Source organism: Oncorhynchus tshawytscha, linkage group LG14 (assembly GCF_018296145.1).
Source record: "Oncorhynchus tshawytscha isolate Ot180627B linkage group LG14, Otsh_v2.0, whole genome shotgun sequence".
NCBI lineage: Eukaryota > Metazoa > Chordata > Actinopteri > Salmoniformes > Salmonidae > Oncorhynchus > Oncorhynchus tshawytscha.
Window position 1 is genome coordinate 59,897,656 of NC_056442.1, and position 25,780 is coordinate 59,923,435.

General features: G+C 45.5%; 1 protein-coding gene across 4 annotated transcripts in view; it reads left to right on the forward strand.

Moving 5' to 3' along the window:
- Positions 1-25,780, forward strand: part of bcl9l (bcl9 like) — a 95,945-nt gene that overhangs the window by 24,989 nt on the left and 45,176 nt on the right. For 2 of the 4 annotated variants that reach the window (XM_042297773.1, XM_042297774.1), the window contains exons 2-3: positions 22,094-22,171; positions 25,334-25,682. In XM_042297773.1, coding sequence (XP_042153707.1) covers positions 25,427-25,682 — 256 coding nt within the window. In that variant the 5' untranslated portion in view covers positions 22,094-22,171; positions 25,334-25,426. The remainder of the gene's footprint in view (positions 1-22,093; positions 22,172-25,333; positions 25,683-25,780) is intronic. The other 2 variants (XM_042297775.1, XM_042297776.1) reach the window with 1 other exon arrangement.

Genomic DNA, 25,780 nt, shown 5'->3' on the forward strand with positions numbered 1-25,780 from the left:
CCGTCGCAGAGTGCCCATATGAGGCCGTCGCAGAGTGCCCATATGAGGCCGTCGCAGAGTGCCCATATGAGGCCGTCGCAGAGTGCCCATATGAGGCCGTCGCAGAGTGCCCATATGAGGCCGTCGCAGAGTGCCCATATGAGGCCGTCGCAGAGTGCCCATATGAGGCCGTCGCAGAGTGCCCATATGAGGCCGTCGCAGAGTGCCCATATGAGGCCGTCGCAGAGTGCCCATATGAGGCCGTCGCAGAGTGCCCATATGAGGCCGTCGCAGAGTGCCCATATGAGGCCGTCGCAGAGTGCCCATATGAGGCCGTCGCAGAGTGCCCATATGAGGCCGTCGCAGAGTGCCCATATGAGGCCGTCGCAGAGTGCCCATATGAGGCCGTCGCAGAGTGCCCATATGAGGCCGTCGCAGAGTGCCCATATGAGGCCGTCGCAGAGTGCCCATATGAGGCCGTCGCAGAGTGCCCATATGAGGCCGTCGCAGAGTGCCCATATGAGGCCGTCGCAGAGTGCCCATATGAGGCCGTCGCAGAGCGCCCATATGAGGCCGCGCAGAGCGCCCATATGAGGCCGTCGCAGAGCGCCCATATGAGGCCGTCGCAGAGCGCCCATATGAGGCCGTCGCAGAGCGCCCATATGAGGCCGTCGCAGAGCGCCATATGAGGCCGTCGCAGAGCGCCCATATTAGGCCGTCGCAGAGCGCCCATATTTGTATGCATTGTTTGTTTTTCTCTCTTCGCCAAGGCAAGTTAAATAAATAAAAGTGAGAAGAAACAAGTGTATCATAAAAAAAAGAACGATAAATAAATAGATCAATATAGGAGGTAATTACAATGTTTATCCTCCACTGATTGTGGTGGAATGTGTGGCCATTGCTTCCTTTTAGGTGGTTGCCACAGCTGTCGTTTACTGACTGCTTCCTACCTCTGTCGTGTACTGACTGCTTCCTGCCTGTCGTTTACTGACTGCTTCCTACCCCTGTCGTGTGCTGACTGCTTCCTGCCCGTCGTGTACTGACTGCTTCCTGCCTCTGTCGTGTACTGACTGCTTCCTGCCTCTGTCGTGTACTGACTGCTTCCTGCCTCTGTCGTGTACTGACTGCTTCCCGCCTCCGCCGTTTACTGACTGCTTCCCGCCTCTGTCGTTTACTGACTGCTTCCTACCTCTGTCGTTTACTGACTGCTTCCTGCCTCTGTCGTTTACTGACTGCTTCCTACCTCTGTCGTGTACTGACTGCAACAATTTACAGGCATCCTGCTGGAGACTAAACAGAGCTACAGAGAGCTGCTGCTGCGGTATGAAGCAGAGATAGAGACAGACAGACAGGCAGGCAGGCAGGCAGCCAGACAGGCAGCCATGACCAAGCCATACTGTGTATAAAACCAGGGCTGGTCGGATTTGTCACATTGCAAGAATACACACTGCAGAACACACACATACTGCCTACTGACGTCAAGTCAAATTGTCTGTGGCTCATGTCTTGTACACAGAGGCTGGTGACCTGCAGTGACCTTTTTGTTCTACTGGTAGCATCTTCACACACACACTCCTCCCACGACTACTCACTGCAGAACACAGACTCCTCCCACGACTACTCACTGCAGAACACACACTCCTCCCACGACTACTCACTGCAGAACACACACACACACTCCTCCCACGACTACACACTGCAGAACACACACACACTCTCCTCCCACGACTACACACTGCAGAACACACACACACACTCTCCTCCCACGACTACACACTGCAGAACACACACACACACTCCTCCCACGACTACACACTGCAGAACACACACACACTCCTCCCACGACTACACACTGCAGAACACACACACACACACTCCACGACTACACACTGCAGAACACACACACACACACTCCACGACTACACACTGCAGAACACACACACACTCCTCCCACGACTACACACTGCAGAACACACACACACTCCTCCCACGACTACACACTGCAGAACACACACACACACTCCTCCCACGACTACACACTGCAGAACACACACACACTCCTCCCACGACTACACACTGCAGAACACACACACACTCCTCCCACGACTACACACTGCAGAACACACACACACTCCTCCCACGACTACACACTGCAGAACACACACACACTCCTCCCACGACTACACACTGCAGAACACACACACACACTCCTCCCACGACTACACACTGCAGAACACACACACACACTCCTCCCACGACTACACACTGCAGAACACACACACACTCCTCCCACGACTACACACTGCAGAACACACACACACACTCCTCCCACGACTACACACTGCAGAACACACACACACTCCTCCCACGACTACACACTGCAGAACACACACACACACACACTCCTCCCACGACTACACACTGCAGAACACACACTCCTCCCACGACTACACACTGCAGAACACACTCCTCCCACGACTACACACTGCAGAACACACACACACTCCTCCCACGACTACACACTGCAGAACAACAAACAGAAGTAAGAGGCGAAGTACAGAGCCTTCAGAAAGTATTCAGACCCCTTGACTTTTTACGTTACAGCCTTATTTTAAAATGTATGAAAATTATTTTACATTTCTGTGTGCAAATGTATTAAAAATAATTGTTGAAGCACCTTTGGCAGCGATTACAGCCTCGAGTCTCCTTGGGTATGATGCTACAAGCTTGGCACACCTGTATTTGGGGAGTTTCTCCCATTCTTCTCTGCAGATCCTCTCAAGCTCTCTCAGGATGGATGGGGAGTGTCGCTGCACAGCTATTTTCAGGTCTCTCCAGAGATGTTAGATCGGGTTCAAGCCTGGGCTCTGGCTGGGCCACTCAAGGATATTGAGACTTGTCCCGAAGCCACTCCTGCATTGTCTTGGCTGTATGCTTAGGGTTGTTGTCCTGTTGGAAGGTGAACCTTCGCCCCAGTCTGAGAACCTGCTCCAGAACGCTCAGGACTTCATCAAGGATCTCTCTGTACTTTGCTCTGTTCATCTTTCCTTCGATCCTGACTAGTTTTCCAGTCCCTGCCGCTGAAAAACATCCCCACAACATTATGCTGCCACCACCATGCTTCACCGTAGAGATGGTGCCAGGTTTCCTCCAGACGTGAGGCTTGGCATTCAAGCCGAAGTGTTCAATATTGTTTTCATCAGACCAGAGAATCTTGTTTCTCATGGTCTGAGAGTCTTTAGGTGCCTTTTGGCAAACTTCAAGTGGGCTGTCATGTGCCTTTTAATGAGGAGTGGCTTCTGTCTGGCCACTCTAATGTAAAGGCTCGATTGGTGGAATGCTGCAAAGATGGTTGTCCTTCTGAAAGGTTCTCCCATCTCCACAGAGTTACCATCAGGCTGTTGTTCACCGCCCTGACCAAGACCATTCTCCCACGATTGCTTAATTTGGCCAGGCGGCCAGCTCTAGGAAGAGTCTTGGTAGTTCCAAACTTGTTCCATTTAAGAATGGTGGAGGCCACTGTGTTCTTGAGGACCTTAAATGCTGCAGAAATGTTTTGGTACCCTTCCCCAGATCTGTACCTCGTCTCAATCCTGTCTCGGAGCTCTATGGTCAATTCCTTCAACCTCATGGCTTGGTTTTTGCTCTGACATGCACTGTCAACTGTGAGACTTTATATAGACAGGTGTGTGCCTTTCCAAATCATGTCCAATCAATTGAATTTACCACATGTGGACTCCAATCAAGTTGTAGAAACATCTCAAGGATGATCAATGGAAACAGGATGCACATGAGCTCAATTTAGAGTCTCATGGCAAAGGGTCTGAATACTTATGTAAATAAGGTATTTTTGTTTATATTTTTAATACATTTACAAACATTTCTAGCCCTGGTTTAATTTTGTAATTATGGAGTATTGTGTGTAGATTGAGGCAAAACATGTATTTAATACATTTTAGAATAAGACTAAGGTAAGAAAATGTGGATAAAGTCAAGGGGTCTGAATAATAACATATATTAAGGATGTAACATGTATTAACCTCTGGTACAAGTGGGACGCTAGCACCTCGACAATAGCCAGTGAAATTGCAGGGCGCCAAATTCAAAACAACAGAAATCCCATAATTAAAATTTCTCAAACATACAAGTATTTTACACCATTTTAAAGATAAACTTCTTGTAAATCCAGCCACAGTGTTCGATTTCAAATAGGCTTCACGGCGAAAGCACACCAAATGTTTATGTTAGGTCAGCACCTAGTCACAGAAACCTTACAGTCATTTTCCAGCCAAGGAGAGGGCTCATAAAGTCAGAAATGGCGATTAAATGAATCACTAACCTTTGATGATCTTCATCAGATAACACAAGACTTCATGTTACACAATAAATGTGTGTTTTGTTCGATAAAGTTAATCTTTGTCCAAAAACCTCATTTGAAATTGAGTGTTTGTGTTCAGAAATGCATTGTCTCAAACAAACATCCGGTGAAAGTAAAGAGAGCCACATCAAATAACAGAAATACTCATCATAAACATTGATAAAAGATACAAGTGTTAAACATACGAATACAGATAAACCTCTCCTTAATGCTCTCCGCTGTGTCAGATTTCAAAAAGGCTTCACGGCAAAACACTCTGAGTTAGTCAGCGACTAGACAAGAAACCCATACAGCCATTTTCCAACCAAGAAATCAGAAATAGCATTAAAATGAATCACTTACCTTTGATGATCTTCATCTGGTGGCACTCCCAGGTCTCCATGTTAGACAACAAATGTTTGTTTTGTTCAATAAAGTTCATCTTTGTCCAAATACCTCTGTTTTTTTGGTGCGTTTAGTTCAGAAATCCAAAGGTACAATGCGAACTCTCAAAACCAAGACGAAGTGTCAAAAAGTACAATAAAAGATAGTAGAAACATGTCAACGATGGTTAAAATCAATCCTCAGGTTGTTTTTGTCATAAATAATCAATAATATTTCAACCGGACAAAAGCTTTGTCAATGGAAAAGGTAAACAAGAAATGTGCGCTCCCGATCACGTGCTTGGTTCATGTCTGGAAATTTCCACCGTCCTCTCATTGGAAAGCGGTGTATCTCCCTCATTGTTCAGAGTAAAAGCCTGAAACAATGCCTAAAGACTGGTCACATGTAGAGGAAGCCATAGTGCTCGTGAACTGGGTTCTAAAACAGCCTTTCAAAATAATAGTACTTCCTGGTTGGGTTTTCCTCGGTTTTCGCCTGCCATATCAGTTCTGTTATACTTTTAGCCAGGAGAGATTGACATACTATTAATTGTTGTTGTGCTACCCTGTTCTGAGCCAATTGCAATTTTCATGAGTCCCTATTTGTGGCACCTGACCAGACGATTGAACAGTAGTCCAGGTGTGATAAAACTAAACTATGGCCTGTAGGACCTGCCTTGTTGAGAAGGCAGAGCAGGGCTTTATTATGGACTGACTTCTCCCCATCTTACCTACTGTTGTGTCACTATGATTTGACCAGGACAGTTTACAATCTAGGGTTACTCCAACCAGTTTAGTCACGTCAACTTGCTCAATTTCCATGTTATTTATGACAAGATTTAGTTGATAATTTGTCCCAAATACAATGCTTTTAGTTTTTGAAATATTTAGGAATAAATTATTCCTTGCCACCCATTCTGAAACTAACTGCAGTTCTCTTTTCAGTGTTGCAGTCATCTCAGTCGCTGTAGTAACTGACATGTGTTCAGTCATCCGCATACATAGAAACTCTGGCTTTACACAAATCCAGGGGCATGTTGTTAGTAAAGACTGAAAAAAGAATTATGGGCCAAGGCTGCTGCCCTGGAAAATTCCTGACTACCTGGATTATGTTGGAGAGGCTTCCATTAAAGACCCTCTGTGTTCTGTTAAAATATGTTACAGCCTTAATATATGTTATTATGTCGTAAGTGTTGGGTTCCTGGGGTTTTATTGTGTCAGGTTGTGTCTTCCTGTTTACCTTTCAGTAACTGTGGTGACTAGGTTCAAAGGCGGCTCTGTCAGGTGGTAGTGAGGAGAGGTGGCTTCCATGGAACTTTGACCTGATCAGACTATTGTTGTCACCATACCAGGGGTGGCTCTCTGAATTCTACAATCAACTTGACTTAGATTAGTAAAAACAAACTACATAATTGCCCAGGTTTTTACCAGAGTTTTTGGTCACTGGCCTACACACAATACCCCATAATGTCGAAGTTGGTAATGAATAATAAATGAGCAGCTAAAATATCTTGAGTCAGTAAGTATTATATATAGTATTCACCCCTTTTGTTATGGCCTCATCATTTCAGGGGTCAACATGTACTGATGTATATGTACATAATAAGTTGCATGGAATCACTCTGTGTGTTCAATATAGTGTTTAACATGATTTTTGAATTACTACCTCATTACTACCTCATCTCTGTACCCCCCCCCCATCTGTAAAGTCGAGCAGTAAATTTCAAACAGATTCAACCACAAAGACCAGGGAGGTTTTTCAATACCTCGCAACGAAGGGCACCGATTGGTAGATGGGTCAAAATGAAAAAAGCAGACATTAAATATCACTTTGAGCATGGTGAAATCATTAATTACACTTTGGGTGGTGTATCAATACACCCAGTCACTACAAAGATACAGGCATTCTTCCTAACTCAGTTGCCAGAGAGGAAGGAAACCGCTCAAGGATTTCACCATGAGGCTAATGGTGACTTTAAAACAGTTACAGAGTTTAATGACTGTGATCGGAGAAAGGTGAGGATGGATCAACAACATTGTAGTTTCTCCACAATACTAATCTAAATGACAGAGTGGAGAAAAAATGAAGCCTGTACAGAATACAAATATTCCAAAACACACATTGTTTTTAATTAGGCACTAAAGTAATACTGCAAAAAAATGTGGCAAATCAATTACCTTTTTTGTCCCCAATACAAAGTGTTATGTTTGGGGCAAATCCAATACATTACTGAGTACCACTCTCATAGTGGTGGCTGCATCATGTTATGGGTATGCTTGTAATCATTAAGGACTGGAGTTTTTCAGGATAAAAAATAAACGTAGTGGAGTTAAGCCTAGTTAAGGAATGAATACGTGTATAGTTATAATAATGTGTGAGTCTGGATTTGGTCTTATGTAGCACCATTTTTTTTTTTTTTACATTGGATAAAAGTGCTTTGGAAGTTGATCAACTTGTAACTTCACTTTTGAGAAAACTGTCTTTCAATGTTTAGGTACTACTAACGGAGAGCCCTTCTTTGTCTCCGCCCATTCAGCATCGTTCACGCCCTCTTCAGCCTTATCCCGCGCATTCAGCATCGTTCACGCCCTCTTAAGCCTTATCCCGCCCATTCAGCATCGTTCACGCCCTCTTAAGCCTTATCCTGCCCATTCAGCATCGTTCACGCCCTCTTCAGCCTTATCCCGCCCATTCAGCATCGTTCACGCCCTCTTAAGCCTTATCCCGCCCATTCAGCATCGTTCACACCCTCTTAAGCCTTATCCCACGCATCTCTTTAAAGGTTGATCCGTGCGTTCTATACATGGCACTTTAGATAAACTTCTCCTTAATGCAACCGCTGTGTCAGATTTAAAAAAAGGTTCCGTTACAGCCAGTAGAAACATGCCAACTAAGTATGGAATCAATCTTTAGGATGTTTTTAACATAAAACTTCATTAATGTTCCAACCGGACAATTCCTTTGTCTGTACAAATGATGTGGAACGTAGCTACCTTTCACATGAGCACGCCAGACTGAGGCCGTGGCACTCTGCCGGACTGAGGCTGTGGCACTCTGCCGGACCGAGGCCGTGGCACTCTGCCGGACCGAGGCCGTGGCACTCTGCCGGACCGAGGCGGTGGCACTCTGCCGGACCGAGGCTGTGGCACTCTGCCGGACCGAGGCTGTGGCACTCTGCCGGACCGAGGCTGTGGCACTCTGCCGGACCGAGGCTGTGGCACTCTGCCGGACCGAGGCCGTGGCACTCTGCCGGACCGAGGCCGTGGCACTCTGCCGGACCGAGGCCGTGGCACTCTGCCGGACCGAGGCCGTGGCACTCTGCCGGACCGAGGCCGTGGCACTCTGCCGGACCACTCACTCAAAGAGCCCTTATGAGCCCGTCCTTTAGAGTAGAATCCTCAAAACAGGTTCTAAATACTGTTCACATCTAGTGGAAGCCTTGGGAAGTGAAACATAACTAATATCACCCTGTATCTTCAATGGGGGCTGAGTTGAAAAACTACGAACCTCAGATTTCCCACTTCCTGGTTGGATTTTTTCTCAGGTTTTTGCCTGCCATATGAGTTCTGTTATACTCACAGACATCATTCAAACAGTTTTAGAAACTTCAGAGTGTTTTCTGTCTAAATTTACAAATTATATGCATATTCTAGCTTTTACGGCTGAGTAGCAGGCAGCTTAATTTGGGCACGTTTTTCATCCAAGCTACCCAATACTGCCCCCTACCCCAAAGAAGTTAACTTGAAACAAAAATACATTGTCGAAATTAGATTGGAGTCTTTTGTTAAGACATATAGCTAGCTAGCTGAACAATGGACCATAATCACAACTCATGACGTTACTACCCTGCATGAATCTGCAGGTAGCTAACCAACTAGGTTCTATGGCTATAACTAGTCAAGCAAATGTGTCTGAGATACGAAGAATAAGATCATACACATAATGTTAGCTAGCAACCCAGCCAGCTAACGTAAGCTAGCTAACAGTACACTTGAAATGAAACCACTTTCTGTCAAATTTAGAAACATGTAATATCTGAGAATCTTAACCAGTATACATCTTGGCCAATCATGGCTAGCGGGGAAGGTTGCTCACATTGTCTGTGGCTAAACCAACTAGGCTCATCATTTAACAATTGTATTCATATTTACAGATGGTATACAAGTTTGTTATTGAGGCACATGAAAGTGCACATGTTCCAGAAGACATTTCTGCCAAAAAACACCTTTTGATAAAAACTATGTTTCCATTCAAACGGGTCTCCTTTGAAGTCGTGACTTTGCAACATACACCTAGTTTCCTGAATCGGGTCATATTTGACAGGCTGGTTATTCATCAGTCATCCTGGTGGGCTGTTAACACTAGGTAGGAATCAATACTGTATATAGACAGGCTGGTTATTCATCAGTCATCCTGGTGGGTAGTAAACACTAGGTAGGAATCAATACTGTATATAGACAGACTGGTTATTCATCTCTCGTTCCAACACACGTACTGACACCCCAACACACGTACTGACACCCCAACACACGTACTGACACCCCAACACACGTACTGACACCCCAACACACGTACTGACACCCCAACACAAATAATACATACGCCCACCTCAATTACCTCGTACCCCTGCACATTGACTCAGTACTGGTACTCCCTGTATATAGCCATGTTATTACCTGGTACTTCCTGTATATAGCCATGTTATTACCTGGTACTTCCTGTATATAACCATGTTATTACCTGGTACTCCCTGTATATAACCATGTTATTACCTGGTACTCCCTGTATATAGCCATGTTATTACCTGGTACTTTCTGTATATAGCCATGTTATTACCTGGTACTCCATGTATATAACCATGTTATTACCTGGTACTCCATGTATATAGCCATGTTATTACCTGGTACTCCCTGTATATAGCCATGTTATTACCTGGTACTCCCTGTATATAGCCATGTTATTACCTGGTACTCCTGTATATAGCCATGTTATTACCTGGTACTTCCTGTATATAGTCATGTTATTACCTGGTACTCCCTGTATATAGCCATGTTATTACCTGGTACTCCCTGTATATAGCCATGTTATTACCTGGTACTCCCTGTATATAGCCATGTTATTACCTGGTACTTCCTGTATATAGCCATGTTATTACCTGGTACTCCCTGTATATAACCATGTTAGTACCTGGTACTCCCTGTATATAGCCATGTTATTACCTGGTACTTCCTGTATATAGCCATGTTATTACCTGGTACTCCCTGTATATAGCCATGTTATTACCTGGTACTCCTGTATATAGCCATGTTATTACATGGTACTCCTGTATATAGCCATGTTATTATAATATAGCCATGTTATTACCTGGTACTCCTGTATATAGCCATGTTATTACCTGGTACTTCCTGTATATAGCCATGTTATTACCTGGTACTCCCTGTATATAGCCATGTTATTACCTGGTACTCCTGTATATAGCCATGTTATTACATGGTACTCTGGTTATTACCTGGTACTCCCTGTATATAACCATGTTAGTACCTGGTACTCCTGTATATAACCATGTTATTACCTGGTACTCCCTGTATATAACCATGTTATTACCTGGTACTCCCTGTATATAACCATGTTATTACCTGGTACTTCCTGTATACTGCCATGTTATTACCTGGTACTCCCTGTATATAACCATGTTAGTACCTGGTACTCCCTGTATATAACCATGTTAGTACCTGGTACTCCCTGTATATAGCCATGTTATTACCTGGTACTCCCTGTATATGACCATGTTATTACCTGGTACTCCCTGTATATAGCCACCTGGTACTTCATAAACATGTTATTTTTTACTCATTATTGTTATTTGTTATTCACTGTGTAATTATTCCGTGTCGCTATTTCAATGTATCATTTTATATCTATATGTTTAAAGCTGCAAAATATTTTACTTTGAGAAATCTAATTCGCATAGAAATATGGGTTATAGATCTGTCATTCTCATTGAATACAAGTCTGAGACACTTTGAGAAATCTAATTCGCATAGAAATATGGGTTATAGATCTGTCATTCTCATTGGATACAAGTCTGAGACACTTTGAGAAATCTAATTCGCATAGAAATATGGGTTATAGATCTGTCATTCTCATTGGATACAAGTCTGAGACACTTTGAGAAATCTAATTCGCATAGAAATATGGGTTATAGATCTGTCATTCTCATTGAATACAAGTCTGAGACACTTTGAGAAATCTAATTCGCATAGAAATATGGGTTATAGATCTGTCATTCTCATTGGATACAAGTCTGAGACACTTTGAGAAATCTAATTCGCATAGAAATATGGGTTATAGATCTGTCATTCTCATTGAATACAAGTCTGAGACACATTTGACAGAAGTTTTGAAAGTCCATTTTTTTTCTCTCCATGTTTTCGTATCCAAACCGTTTATCATGTTCTAGTAAAAAGAACAGAAGTTTTGTGTGTCTGTGTGTGTGTCTGTGTGTGTGTGTGTGTGCCCGACCCTTGGACCGTGCCTCCAGCCATTCAGAGAAGGGAAACTGAATAGCATCAGCAGGGTTCACTGTGTCACAGGGTTCACTGGCAGCCTTGTCTCTGTGGTGTGTGTGTCTGTGTGTCTCTGTGGTGTGTGTGTGTGTGTGTGTGTGTGTGTGTGTGTGTCTCTGGGGTGTGTGTGTGTGTCTCTGTGGTGTGTGTGTGTGTGTGTGTGTGTCTGTGGTGTGTGTGTGTCTCTGGGGTGTGTGTGTGTGTCTCTGTGGTGTGTGTGTGTGTGTGTGTGTGTGTGTGTGTGTGTGTGTGTGTGTGTGTGTGTGTGTGTGTGTGTGTCTCTGTGGTGTGTGTGTGTGTGTGTCTCTGTGGTGTCTCTGTGGTGTGTGTGTCTCTGTGGTGTCTCTGTGGTGTGTGTGTGTCTCTGTGGTGTGTCTCTGTGGTGTGTGTGTGTCTCTGTGGTGTGTCTCTGGGGTGTGTGTGTCTCTGTGGGGTGTGTCTCTGTGGTGGGTGTGTGTCTCTGTGGGGTGTGTGTGTCTCTGTGGTGGGTGTGTGTCTCTGTGGTGTGTGTCTCTGTGGTGTGTGTGTCTCTGTGGTGTGTGTGTGTCTCTGTGGTGTGTGTGTGTCTCTGGTGTGTGTGTGTGTGTCTCTGTGGTGTGTGTGTGTGTGTGTGTGTGTGTGTGTCTCTGTGGTGTGTGTGTGTGTGTGTATGTGTCTCTGTGGTGTGTGTGTGTGTGTGTGTGTGTGTCTCGGTGGGTGTGTGTCTCTGTGGTGGGTGTGTGTCTCTGTGGTGGGTGTGTGTCTCTGTGGTGGGTGTGTGTCTCTGTGGTGGGTGTGTGTCTCTGTGGCGGGTGTGTGTCTCTGTGGTGGGTGTGTGTCTCTGTGGTGTGTGTGTGTGTGTCTCTGTGGTGTGTGTGTGTGTCTCTGTGGTGGGTGTGTGTGTCTCTGTGGTGGGTGTGTGTGTCTCTGTGGTGGGTGTGTGTCTCTGTGGTGGGTGTGTGTGTGTGTGTGTGTGTGTGTGTGTGTGTGTGTGTGTGTGTCTCTGTGGTGTTTGTGTGTGTGTGTGTCTGTGGTGTGTGTGTGTGTGTGTGGTGTCTCTGTGGTGTGTGTGTATGTGTCTCTGTGGTGTGTGTGTCTCTGTGGTGGGTGTGTGTCTCTGTGGTGGGTGTGTGTGTCTCTGTGGTGGGTGTGTGTGTCTCTGTGGTGGGTGTGTGTGTGTGTCTCTGTGGTGGGTGTGTGTGTGTCTCTGTGGTGGGTGTGTGTGTATGTGTCTCTGGTGGGTGTGTGTCTCTGTGGTGTGTGTGTCTCTGTGGTGGGTGTGTGTGTCTCTGTGGTGGGTGTGTGTGTCTCTGTGGTGGGTGTGTGTGTCTCTGTGGTGGGTGTGTCTCTGTGGTGGGTGTGTGTCTCTGTGGTGGGTGTGTCTCTGTGGTGGGTGGGTGTGTCTCTGTGGTGTGTGTGTGTGTGTGTGTGTGTGTCTCTGTGGTGTGTGTGTGTGTGTGTGTGTCTCTGTGGTGTGTGTGTGTGTGTGTCTCTGTGGTGTGTGTGTGTGTGTGTGTGTCTCTGTGGTGTGTGTGTGTGTGTCTCTGTGGTGTGTGTGTGTCTCTGTGGTGTGTGTGTGTGTGTGTGTGTCTCTGTGGTGTGTGTGTGTGTGTCTCTGTGGTGGGTGTGTGTCTCTGTGGTGGGTGTGTGTGTCTCTGTGGTGGGTGTGTGTGTCTCTGTGGTGTGTGTCTCTGTGGTGTGTGTGTGTGTCTCTGTGGTGGGTGTGTGTGTCTCTGTGGTGGGTGTGTGTGTCTCTGTGGTGGGTGTGTGTGTCTCTGTGGTGTGTGTCTCTGTTGTGTGTGTGTGTGTCTCTGTGGTGTGTGTGTGTGTGTCTCTGTGGTGTGTGTCTGTGGTGTGTGTCTCTGTGGTGTGTGTGTCTCTGTGGTGTGTGTGTCTCTGTGGTGTGTGTGTGTGTGTGTGTGTGTGTGTGTGTCTCTGTGGTGTGTATCTCTGGGGTGTGTGTGTCTCTGGGGTGTGTGTCTGTGGGGTGGGTGTCTCTGTGGTGTGGGTGTCTCTGTGGTGTGGGTGTCTCTGTGGTGTGAGTGTCTCTGTGGTGTGTGTGTCTCTGTGGTGGGTGTGTGTGTGTGTGTCTCTGTGGTGTGTGTGTGTCTCTGTGGTGTGTGTGTGTGTCTCTGTGGTGTGTGTGTGTGTGTGTGTGTGTGTGTGTGTGTCTCTCTGTGGTGTGTGTGTGTGTGTCTCTGTGGTGTGTGTGTGTATGTCTCTGTGGTGTGTGTGTGTGTATGTCTCTGTGGTGTGTGTGTGTGTGTGTGTGTGTCTCGGTGTGTGTGTCTCTGTGGTGGGTGTGTGTCTCTGTGGTGGGTGTGTGTCTCTGTGGTGGGTGTGTCTCTGTGGTGGGTGTGTGTGTCTCTGTGGCGGGTGTGTGTCTCTGTGGTGGGTGTGTGTCTCTGTGGTGTGTGTGTGTGTCTCTGTGGTGGGTGTGTGTGTCTCTGTGGTGGGTGTGTGTGTCTCTGTGGTGGGTGTGTGTGTCTCTGTGGTGTGTGTGTGTGTGTGTGTGTGTGTGTGTGTGTGTGTGTGTGGTGTGTGTGTGTGTCTCTGTGGTGTTTGTGTGTGTGTGTCTGTGGTGTGTGTGTGTATGTGTCTCTGTGGTGTGTGTGTGTATGTGTCTCTGTGGTGTGTGTGTCTCTGTGGTGGGTGGGTGTGTCTCTGTGGTGGGTGTGTGTCTCTGTGGTGGGTGTGTGTGTGTGTCTCTGTGGTGGGTGTGTGTGTGTCTCTGTGGTGGGTGTGTGTGTGTCTCTGTGGTGGGTGTGTGTGTGTCTCTGTGGTGTCTCTGTGGTGTGTGTGTGTGTATGTGTCTCTGTGTGTCTCTGGTGGGTGTGTGTCTCTGTGGTGGGTGTGTGTGTCTCTGTGGTGGGTGTGTGTGTCTCTGTGGTGGGTGTGTGTGTCTCTGTGGTGGGTGTGTGTCTCTGTGGTGGGTGTGTGTCTCTGTGGTGGGTGGGTGTGTCTCTGTGGTGGTGTGTGTGTGTGTGTGTGTGTGTCTCTGTGGTGTGTGTGTGTGTGTGTGTGTGTGTGTGTCTCTGTGGTGTGTGTGTGTGTGTGTGTGTCTCTGTGGTGTGTGTGTGTGTGTGTCTCTGTGGTGTGTGTGTGTGTGTGTGTGTCTCTGTGGTGTGTGTGTGTGTGTGTGTGTCTCTGTGGTGTGTCTCTGTGGTGTGTGTGTGTGTGTGTATCTGTGGTGTGTGTGTGTGTGTGTGTCTCTGTGGTGTGTGTGTGTGTGTGTGTGTCTCTGGTGTGTGTGTGTGTGTGTCTCTGTGGTGTGTGTGTGTGTGTGTGTCTCTGTGGTGTGTGTGTGTGTGTGTGTGTGTCTCTGTGGTGGGTGTGTGTGTCTCTGTGGTGGGTGTGTGTGTCTCTGTGGTGGGTGTGTGTGTCTCTGTGGTGTGTGTGTGTGTCTCTGTGGTGTGTGTGTCTGTGGTGTGTGTGTCTCTGTGGTGTGTGTGTGTGTGTGTGTGTGTGTGTGTGTCTCTGTGGTGTGTATCTCTGGGGTGTGTGTGTCTCTGTGGTGTGCGTCTCTGGGGTGTGTGTGTCTGTGGTGTGGGTGTCTCTGTGGTGTGTGTGTCTCTGTGGTGGGTGTGTGTGTGTGTCCTCTGTGGTGTGTGTGTGTCTCTGTGGTGTGTGTGTGTGTCTCTCTGTGGTGTGTGTGTGTCTCTCTGTGGTGTGTGTGTGTGTCTCTGTGGTGTGTGTGTCTCTGTGGTGTGCGTCTCTGGGGTGTGTGTCCTGTGGGGTGGGTGTCTCTGTGGTGTGGGTGTCTCTGTGGTGTGTGTGTCTCTGTGGTGGGTGTGTGTGTGTGTGTCTCTGTGGTGTGTGTGTGTCTCTGTGGTGGTGTGTGTCTCTGTGGTGTGTGTGTGTCTCTCTGTGGTGTGTGTGTGTCTCTCTGTGGTGTGTGTGTGTGTCTCTGTGGTGTGTGTGTCTCTGTGGTGGGTGTCTCTGTGGTGTGTGTGTGTGTGTGTGTGTCTCTGTGGTGTGTATCTCTGGGGTGTGTGTGTCTCTGTGGTGTGCGTCTCTGGGGTGTGTGTCTCTGGTGTGGGTGTGTCTGGTGTGGGTGTCTCTGTGGTGTGTGTGTCTCTGTGGTGTGTGTGTGTCTCTGTGGTGTGTGTGTGTCTCTGTGGTGTGTGTGTGTCTCTGTGGTGTGAATGGTTATTTGTTCCATATTATTTACTGAAGTAGGCCTAGCTAGTTGGGGAAATGTTTGCGTATGACTCTATGTTTCCCTAATTAGGTAAATATACTATCTTACTGTGTGAGAGAACAAGAGTCAGAGGGAGAGAGATATTGCTGGAGAGTGTTTATTATCTACTTCCCTAGAGAGAGAGAGACCTGGCTCTCAAGAGAAGACAGGCTATGTGCTCACTGCCCACGAAATGAGGTGGAAACTGGGCTGCACTTCCTAACCTCCTGCCCAATGTATCACCATATTAGAGACACATATTTCCCTCAGATTACACAGATCCACAAAGAACCCAATTTTGATAAACTCCCATATCTACTGGGTTAAATACCACAGTGTGCCATCACAGCAACACGATTTGTGACCTGTTGCCACGAGAAAAGGGCAACCATTTCTGTTAATTTATTTCCCCTTTTGTACTTGAACTATCTGCACATCATTACAACACTGTATATAGACATCATATGACATTTGAAATGTAAAGATATGTTTCCCATGCCAATAAAAGCCCAATGAATTGAGAGGTGGAGGGAGAGAGCACTGTAGATAGTGGAGTGTTTGTGGTTAGCAGTTTGTGGTTAGCAGACTGTGGTTAGCAGACTGGTTAGCAGACTGTGGTTAGCAGACTGTGGTTAGCAGACTGCTGTGGTTAGCAGACTGTGGTTAGCAGACTGTGGTTAGCAGACTGTGCGGTGGAGTGTTTGTGGTTAGCAGACTGTGCAGTGTGGACTAGAGAACACTGCTGGCCCCTCCCACCAGCCAAACCCCTCTCACTCTCTCCCTTAACCCGCTAAGGTCGATGTCCGCACCCCGCTGAAATCTACTTAGCTAGAAAATCTTCTGTAGTGTCCAAATGGTTTGGCCTCCATGCTTTTATGACCACTCTATGGAAAGATGAGACTTTCACGAACACGATGGTGTTCTTGGGACTCGTACTCGTCTGAAATCGGTACAGCTGATCTGCCAATTTCTGTCTGTAGCATCTGAACAGTTTGGGCTGTGAGGTGAAACTCTCACAAACTCGTACGTATCGGTTGTTTTGCTTTAGGACACCCACAGGCCTCACAAGCGGACGATCTGTAGGTCCATGTAGTGAATCTGTTATTCAATGTGTTTCTATGGGCTAATATCAGTAAGGACTATCTGTTATTCAATGTGTTTCTATTGGCTAATAGCAGTAAGGCCTATCTGTTATTCAATGTGTTGCTATGGGCTAATAGCAGTAAGGACTATCTGTTATTCAATGTGTTTCTATTGGCTAATAGCAGTAAGGCCTATCTGTTATTCAATGTGTTTCTATTGGCTAATATCAGTAAGGACTATCTGTTATTCAATGTGTTTCTATTGGCTATTAGCAGTAAGGACAATCTGTTATTCAATGTGTTTCTATGGGCTAATAGCAGTAAGGACTATCTGTTATTCAATGTGTTTCTAATAGCAGTAAGGACTGTCTGTTATTCAATGTGTTTCTATGGGCTATTAGCAGTAAGGACAATCTGTTATTCAATGTGTTTCTATGGGCTAATAGCAGTAAGGACTATCTGTTATTCAATGTGTTTCTATTGGCTAATAGCAGTAAGGACTATCTGTTATTCAATGTGTTTCTAATAGCAGTAAGGACTGTCTGTTATTCAATGTGTTTCTATGGGCTAATAGCAGTAAGGACTATCTGTTATTCAATGTGTTTCTATTGGCTAATAGCAGTAAGGACTATCTGTTATTCAATGTGTTTCTATTGGCTAATATCAGTAAGGACTATCTGTTATTCAATGTGTTTCTATGGGCTAATATCAGTAAGGACTATCTGTTATTCAATGTGTTTCTATTGGCTAATAGCAGTAAGGACTATCTGTTATTCAATGTGTTTCTATGGGCTATTAGCAGTAAGGACTATCTGTTATTCAATGTGTTTCTATGGGCTAATAGCAGTAAGGACTATCTGTTATTCAATGTGTTTCTATTGGCTAATAGCAGTAAGGACTATCTGTTATTCAATGTGTTTCTATTGGCTAATAGCAGTAAGGACTATCTGTTATTCAATGTGTTTCTAATAGCAGTAAGGACTATCTGTTATTCAATGTGTTTCTATGGGCTAATATCAGTAAGGACTATCTGTTATTCAATGTGTTTCTATTGGCTAATAGCAGTAAGGGCAGATACACATTTTCATTAAATAATTGTTTTATATTTTTAGTTTATTTATTTAGAGCTAACTTTTAATTTGGAGATCAACTGTTTTATCGGAGGTGACTGCAGAATGTCACCTTTTATTTGAGGGTAATTTCTAGTGAATGGGGTAAAAATCAATACTGTTACATATCACCATTTTATTTTGGGACGATATTATATCGATAATGCATCCAATTATCGATTTTTGTAAAAAAAAATATATATATATATTTAAATATATACAGAGCCTTTTGACTTTTTCCACATTTTGTTACTGCCTTATTCTAAATGTTTTATTTCATCTACACCCATAATGACAAAGCGAAAACAGGTTTTTAGAAATGGTAGGAAATTGATTAGAAACGGAAATACCTTATTTATATAAGTATTCAGACCCCCTTGCTATGAGACTCTAAATTGAGCTCAGGTGTATCCTGTTTCCATTGATCATCCTTGAGATGTTTCTACAACTAAATTCCCAATCTGGCCCTCATACCATCGCGGTCACCTAATCACCCCCAGTTTACAATGGGCTCACTCACCCCCCCCCCTCCTCTCCACCTGTAACTATTCCCCAGGTCGTTGCTGTAAATGAGAATGTGTTCTCAGTCAACTTACCTGGTAAAAAAAAAAAAAACCTGATTGGACACGATTTGGAAATATATATATAATTATAAGGTCCCACAGGAGAAACAAGATTCTCTGGTCTGATGAAACCAAGATTGAACTCTTTGGCCTGAATGCCAAGCGTCACGTCTGGAGGAAACCTGGCACCATCCCTACGGTGAAGCACAGTGGTGGCAGCATCATGCTGTCAGGTTGTTTTTCAGCGGCAGGGACTGGGAGACTAGTCAGGATCGAGGGAAAGATGAACGGAGGAAAGTACAGAGAGATCCTTGATGAAAACCTGCTCAGGACCTCAGGCTGGGACGAAGGTTCACCTTCCAATAGGACAATAGCCCTAAGCACACAGCCAAGGCAACGCAGGAGTGGCTTTGGAACAAGTCTCTGAATGTCCTTGAGTGGCCCAGCCAGAGCCCGGACTTGAACCCGATCAAACATTTCTAGAAAGACCTGAAAAAAGCTTTGTAGCGACACTCCCCATCCAACCTGACAGAGCTTGAGAGGATCTGCAGAGAAGAATGGGAGAAACCCTCCAAATACAGGTGTGTCAAGCTTGTAGTGTCATACCCAAGAAGACTCAATGCTGTAATCGCTGCCAAAGGTGCTGCAACAAAGTACAGAGTAAAGGGTCTGAATATCACTAATGTGATATTTCAGTTTTATTTTTTAAAATAAATCAGCTAAGATTTCTGCAAACCAGTTTTTGTATTGTCATAATGGTGTATTGTGTGTAGATTTGAGAGGGGGGAACAATTTAATCAATTTTAGAATAAGGCAGTAACCTAATAAAATGTGGAAAAAGTCAAGGCGTCTGAATACTTTCTTAAGGCACTGTTTATATACAGTATCAGTCAAAAGGACACCTGCACATTGAAGGGTTTTTGATTATTTTTACTGTGTTCTGCATTGTAGAATAATAGTGAAGACATCAAAACTATGAAATAACACATATGGAATCATGTAGTAACCAAAAAAACTGTTAAAATCTAAATATATTTGAGATTCTTCAAAGTAGCCACCCTCTTTGCTTTGATGACAGCTTCGCACACTTTTTTTGGATACTACAATGTAGGAAAAAATAAAAATAAACCCTTGAATGTGCAGGTGTGTCCAAACTGTTGACTGGTACTGTAAGTTACAGCCTACAAAAAGGTAGTATTTTTCATCTTGTTCTCCAACATGTTTTCAGCACTTTTATTTCCGTGATCTCAACTAGTTTTCTGTTTTTATTTCTGTGATCTAAACTAGTTTTCTGTTATTATTTCTGTGATCTAAACTAGTTTTCTGTTTTTATTTCTGTGATCTAAACTAGTTTTCTGTTTTTATTTCTGTGATCTAAACTAGTTTTCTGTTTTTATTTCTGTGATCTAAACTAGTTTTCTGTTTTTATTTCTGTGATCTAAACTAGTTTTCTGTTTTTATTTCTGTGATCTAAACTAGTTTTCTGTTATTATTTCTGTGATCTAAACTAGTTTTCTGTTTTTATTTCCGTGATCTAAACTAGTTTTCTGTTATTATTTCCATGACTGATCTAAACTAGTTTTCTGTTTTTATTTCCCTGATCTAAACTACTTTTCTGTTTTTATTTCCATGACTGATCTAAACTAGTTCTGTGTTTTTATTTCTGTGATCTAAACTAGTTTTCTGTTATTATTTCTGTGATCTAAACTAGTTTTCTGTTTTTATTTCCGTGATCTAAACTAGTTTTCTGTTATTATTTCCATGACTGATCTAAACTAGTTTTCTGTTTTTATTTCCCTGATCTAAACTAGTTTTCTTATGCTCTCTCTCGTCATTCTGCAGCATGTACATATAGTGAGCAGTATGTTTGGAACATAAAATCACTAAATTCCAGTATCCAATCACAATACACCTACACCTTCAGAAGGTTATTTATTTATTATTTTTTAAACCAATTACAAATGAAAAGATAATGTCTTGAGTCAATAAGTATTCCACCTGTTTGTTATGGCAAGCCTAAATGAGTTCAGAAGTAAAAATTTGCTTAACAAATCGCATGAGTTGCATGGATAATAGAGTTTAACATTATTTTTGAATGACTACCTCATCTCTTTCCCCACACATACAATTATCTGTAAGGTCCCTCAGTCCAGCAGTGAATTTCAAACACAAATTCAACCGTAAAGACCAGGGAGCTTTTCCAATACCTCACAAAGAAGGGCACCTATTGGTAGATAGATTTTTTTTAAAGCAGACATTGAATATCCATTTCAGCATGGTGAAGTTATTAATTACACTTTGGATGGTGTATCAATACACCCAGTCACTACAAAGATACAGGCGTACTTCCTAACTCAGTTGCCGGAGAGGAAGGAAACCGCTCAGGGATTTCACCATGAGGCCAGTGGTGACTTTAAAACAGTTACAGAGTTTAATGATAGGTGATAGGAGAAAGGTGAGGATGGATCAACAACATTGACGTTTCTCCACAATACCAATACAAAGTGTTTGGGGTAAATCCAATACAACACATTACTGAGTACCACTCTCATAGTGGTGGCTGCATCATGTTATGGGTATGCTTGTAATCGTTAAGGACTGGAGAGTTTTTCAGGAAAGAAAATGTAGTGGAGTTAAACACAGGCAAAATCCTAGAGGTGAACCTGGTTCAGTCTGCTTTCCACAAGACACTGGGAGATGAATTCAGCTTTCAGCAGGACAATAACCTAAAACACAAGGCCAAATCTACACTGGAGTTGCTTACCAAGAAGGCAGTGAATGTTCCGAGTTAGTTTTGTCTTAAATCTACTTGATAGTTTATAGTTTTCTAGCAATTAGGTCTGACCCCATTTGGTCAACTTGTCGATTGTTTTGTCGCCCGAGATGTTTTTCGTTTAGCGGTCGCAAATATATATATATATATATTTTTTGTCATGGCACACGAGACACATGTCTGATTGGCTCCTGTCTCAGTGGACAGTCCAATAAGAAGGGGAGTATGGCAAAGATACACAAGGCGGGTCTCTCTCCAGAATGCTCGCTCTCCTGCCAATTCCTGCCCATTCTTTGTTTCATAACTTCATTGTGTGAATTGTTTTGTCCTTTGATTGTCCTTTGATTGTTAGTATCTATCAATTCCCCATTACATATAAACTCAGAAAAGAAAGGAATGTCCCTTTTTCAGGACCCTTCAAAGATAATTCAAAAACATCCAAATTACTTCTCAGATCTTCATTGTAAAGGGTTTAAACACTGTTTCCCATGCTTGTTCAATGAACCATAAACAATTAATGAACATGCACCTGTGGAACGGTCGTTAAGACACTAGGAGGTGGAGGTGGAGGGTCCGTCATGGTCTGGGGCGGTGTGTCACAGCACCATCGGACTGAGCTTGTTGTCATTGCAGGCAATCTCAACGCTGTGCGTTACAGGGAAGACATCCGACTCAAATCAAATTTTATTGTTGACCAATTGACTGGTCGAAAGAACAGAAGACCCTCGGTCGGCCAATGTGTTTTTTTTAGTTGGGGATAGTCCTACTAGTAATGATCAACAACCAATTTGGTTGGCTTGAAGCATTTTTTAAAGAATAATGGGCAAGTGTTGCACAATCCACATGTGGAAAGCTCTTCGAGAATTACCCTGAAAGAATCGCAGGTGTAATCGCTGCCAAAAGGCTATTCTACAAAGTATTGATTCAGGGGTGTGTGAAATTTCATTTTCAATAATTGTGCCCACATTTCTTAACATGTATTCAAAATTGTGTGATGGAAAAACTAGATTTGTACGCCCCAGATCTTTCTATCAGAGTAAACAAAAACACTTTCAATATAAAATGCAAATGGTTTAAAAAGCTTGGTCATTTTGACCTCTAACCTCCCCTCTCCCCTCCAGGTTATTCTGTGGTCAGTGAAGAGTCAAGGAGCAGCAGCAGCAATATGCCCCAGTGTGTCAGCTGAGACATGGACTGAGGTGAGTGAACTGAACCCAGCCATGGTCATACATGTTGGTCATACATGTTGGTCATACATGTTGGTCATACATGTTGGTCATACATGTTGGTCATACATGTTGGTCATACCAATTTGAAGTGGTAAGAGGATGTAATGATTCACAGATAGGCGCATCAGTCCCCCGGTTCAAATGTTTAAGGTGTGAGTGTATTGGTCCTCTGAACCCCAAAAGGATCCAAATGTCGCGTCTGTCAACAAAAAAAAACTATTAAAATGTTACAAAGGGCCCTGGGGGAGTGGTGTAAGGAAAATAACTTCTCCCTCAATGTCAACAAAATGAAGGAGATGATCATGGACTTCAGGAGACGGGGAGGTGCTCCCTCTGCTATCCACGTCGACGGGACTGCAGTGGAGACGGTGAAAAGCTTCGAAGTTCCTCTGCGTTACAAATCACCGGTTCACTAAAATGTTTTGCTGAAATTACCTCTCATCTTGTGAGAACTGCATCGTTCAGTGTCGAACTGAACTGTTGCCAGTCATTGATCTACACGTTTACTGCCCCCAGGTGGTGAAGGTAGGAAACAACACCTCCACTTCATAAACACTGGGGCCCCACAAGGGTGTGTGCTCAGCCCCCCCCCCTGTACTCCCTGTTCACCCATGTCTGCGTAGCCACATATGCCTCCAACTCAATCATCAAGTTTGCAGACGACACAACAGTTATAGACCTGATTACCAAAAATGACTAGACAGCCTACGGGGAGGAGGTGAGGGCCCTGGGGGAGTGGTGTAAGGAAAATAACTTCTCCCTCAATGTCAACAAAATGAAGGAGATGATCATGGACTTCAGGAGACGGGGAGGTGCTCCCTCTGCTATCCACGTCGACGGGACTGCAGTGGAGACGGTGAAAAGCTTCGAAGTTCCTCTGCGTCCACATCACCGACGATCTGAATGGTCCACATCACCGACGATCTGAATGGTCCACATCACCGACGATCTGAATGGTCCACCCACACCGACGATCTGAATGGTCCACCCACCCACTGAATGGTCCACCCACACCGACGATCTGAATGGTCCACCCACACCGACGATCTGAATGGTCCACCCACACAGACGATCTGAATGGTCCACCCACACAGACGATCTGAATGGTCCACATCACCGACGATCTGAATGGTCCACATCACCGACGATCTGAATGGTCCACATCACCGACGATCTGAATGGTCCACCCACACAGACGATCTGAATGGTCCACCCACAGAGACGATCTGAATGGTCCACCCACACAGACGATCTGAATTGGTCCACCCACACAGACGATCTGAATGGTCCACCCACACAGACGATCTGAATTGGTCCACCCACACAGACGATCTGAATTGGTCCACCCACACAGACGATCTGAATTGGTCCACCCACACAGACGATCTGAATTGGTCCACCCACACAGACGATCTGAATTGGTCCACCCACACAGACGATCTGAATGGTCCACCCACACAGACGATCTGAATTGGTCCACCCACACAGACGATCTGAATTGGTCCACCCACACAGACGATCTGAATTGGTCCACCCACACAGACGATCTGAATTGGTCCACCCACACAGACGATCTGAATTGGTCCACCCACACAGACGATCTGAATTGGTCCACCCACACAGACGATCTGAATTGGTCCACCCACACAGACGGTGTGGTGTAGAAGTCGCAGTAGCGCCTCCTCAACCCCAGGAGGCTAAAGAAATGTGGATTGGTCCCTAAGACCCACCAGAAGGTGAGGTCAGTACATCAAAGCAGGGACCGAGAGACTGAAAAACAGCTACTATCTCAAGGCCATCAGACTGTTAAACAGCCATCACCAGCTGGCCTCCACCCGGTTACTCAACCCTGCACCCTGCCCCATATACATAGACATGGAATCACTGGTCACTTTAATAAAGTTAATATGCTGCTTTGCTCATCTCATATGTAAATACTGTCTTCTGTTTGACTGTATTTAGTCAATGCCACTCCAACATTGCTCGTCCTAATATATATATATATATATATATATATATCTTTTTAACCCTCGTTTTCTCCCCAATTTCGTGGTATCCAATTGGTATCCAATCACTGCAACTCCTGTACGGACTCGGGAGAGGTGAAGGTTGAGAGCCGTGCGTCCTCCGAAACACAACCCAACCAAGCCGCACTGCTTCTTGACACAATGCCCATCCAACCCAGAAGCCAGCCGCACCAATGTGTCAGAGGAAACACCGTAAACCTGGCGACCTGGTCAGCGTGCACTGCGCCCGGCCCTCCACAGGTGTCACTAGTGCATGATGAGACAAGGGATATCCCTGCCGGCCAAACCCTCCCTACCCCGGACGACGCTAGGCCAATTGTGTGCCGCCACATGGGCCTCCCGGTCGCGGCCGGCAGCCCAGGCTCGAACCCAGAATCTCTGGTGGCACAGCTAGCACTGCGATGCAGTACCTTAGACCACTGCGCCACCCGGGAGGCCCAGCTAGCACTGCGATGCAGTACCTTAGACCACTGCGCCACCCGGGAGGCCCAGCTAGCACTGCGATGCAGTACCTTAGACCACTACGCCACCCGGGAGGCCCAGCTAGCACTGCGATGCAGTACCTTAGACCACTGCGCCACCCGGGAGGCCCAGCTAGCACTGCGATGCAGTACCTTAGACCACTGCGCCACCCGGGAGGCCCAGCTAGCACTGCGATGCAGTACCTTAGACCACTGCGCCACCCGGGAGGCCCAGCTAGCACTGCGATGCAGTACCTTAGACCACTACGCCACCCTGGAGGCCCAGCTAGCACTGCGATGCAGTACCTTAGACCACTACGCCACCCGGGAGGCCCAGCTAGCACTGCGATGCAGTACCTTAGACCACTGCGCCACCCGGGAGGCCCAGCTAGCACTGCGATGCAGTACCTTAGACCACTACGCCACCCGGGAGGCCCAGCTAGCACTGCGATGCAGTACCTTAGACCACTGCGCCACCCGGGAGGCCCAGCTAGCACTGCGATGCAGTACCTTAGACACTAGTTCTGAGCCTGTTAGTTCTGAGCCTGTTAGTTCTGAGCCTGTTAGTTCTGAGCCCGTTAGTTCTGAGCCCGTTAGTTCTGAGCCCGTTAGTTCTGAGCCTGTTTTCTTCTCCGTCTCACCAGCTGTGTAGACAAGCAGCAGTGTGACTTCCTCAAACAGACGGACGGACACCACAACGTCTGTACTCCTACCCCAGACCCACCCCAGCCGTTCAAATGCACCCCGACAATAAACTGACCAGTCATGGCAAGCAAGTGAGCAGCGACAGCCAATCACAGCTCTCCAATGTGACCCAGCAGCAGGAGGGGGCCAATAAGGGCCTGGGGGCGGGCAACCCTGGCCTGAAGGCTGTCAGCCAATCGGTGAGTGGCGTTGGGGGGATGATGAAGACGAAGAGAGAGAGAAGTGTGTCCATGGACTCTGGGGAACAGAGAGACACTATCACCCCTGTGCAGGAGCCTGACGCCAAAGGTAGGGTATTACCACACACACACACACACACACACACACATACTAACGTCACATTGCAGCTGTAGGCTACCATCGGAAGGCAGAAGAAATTCTGACGC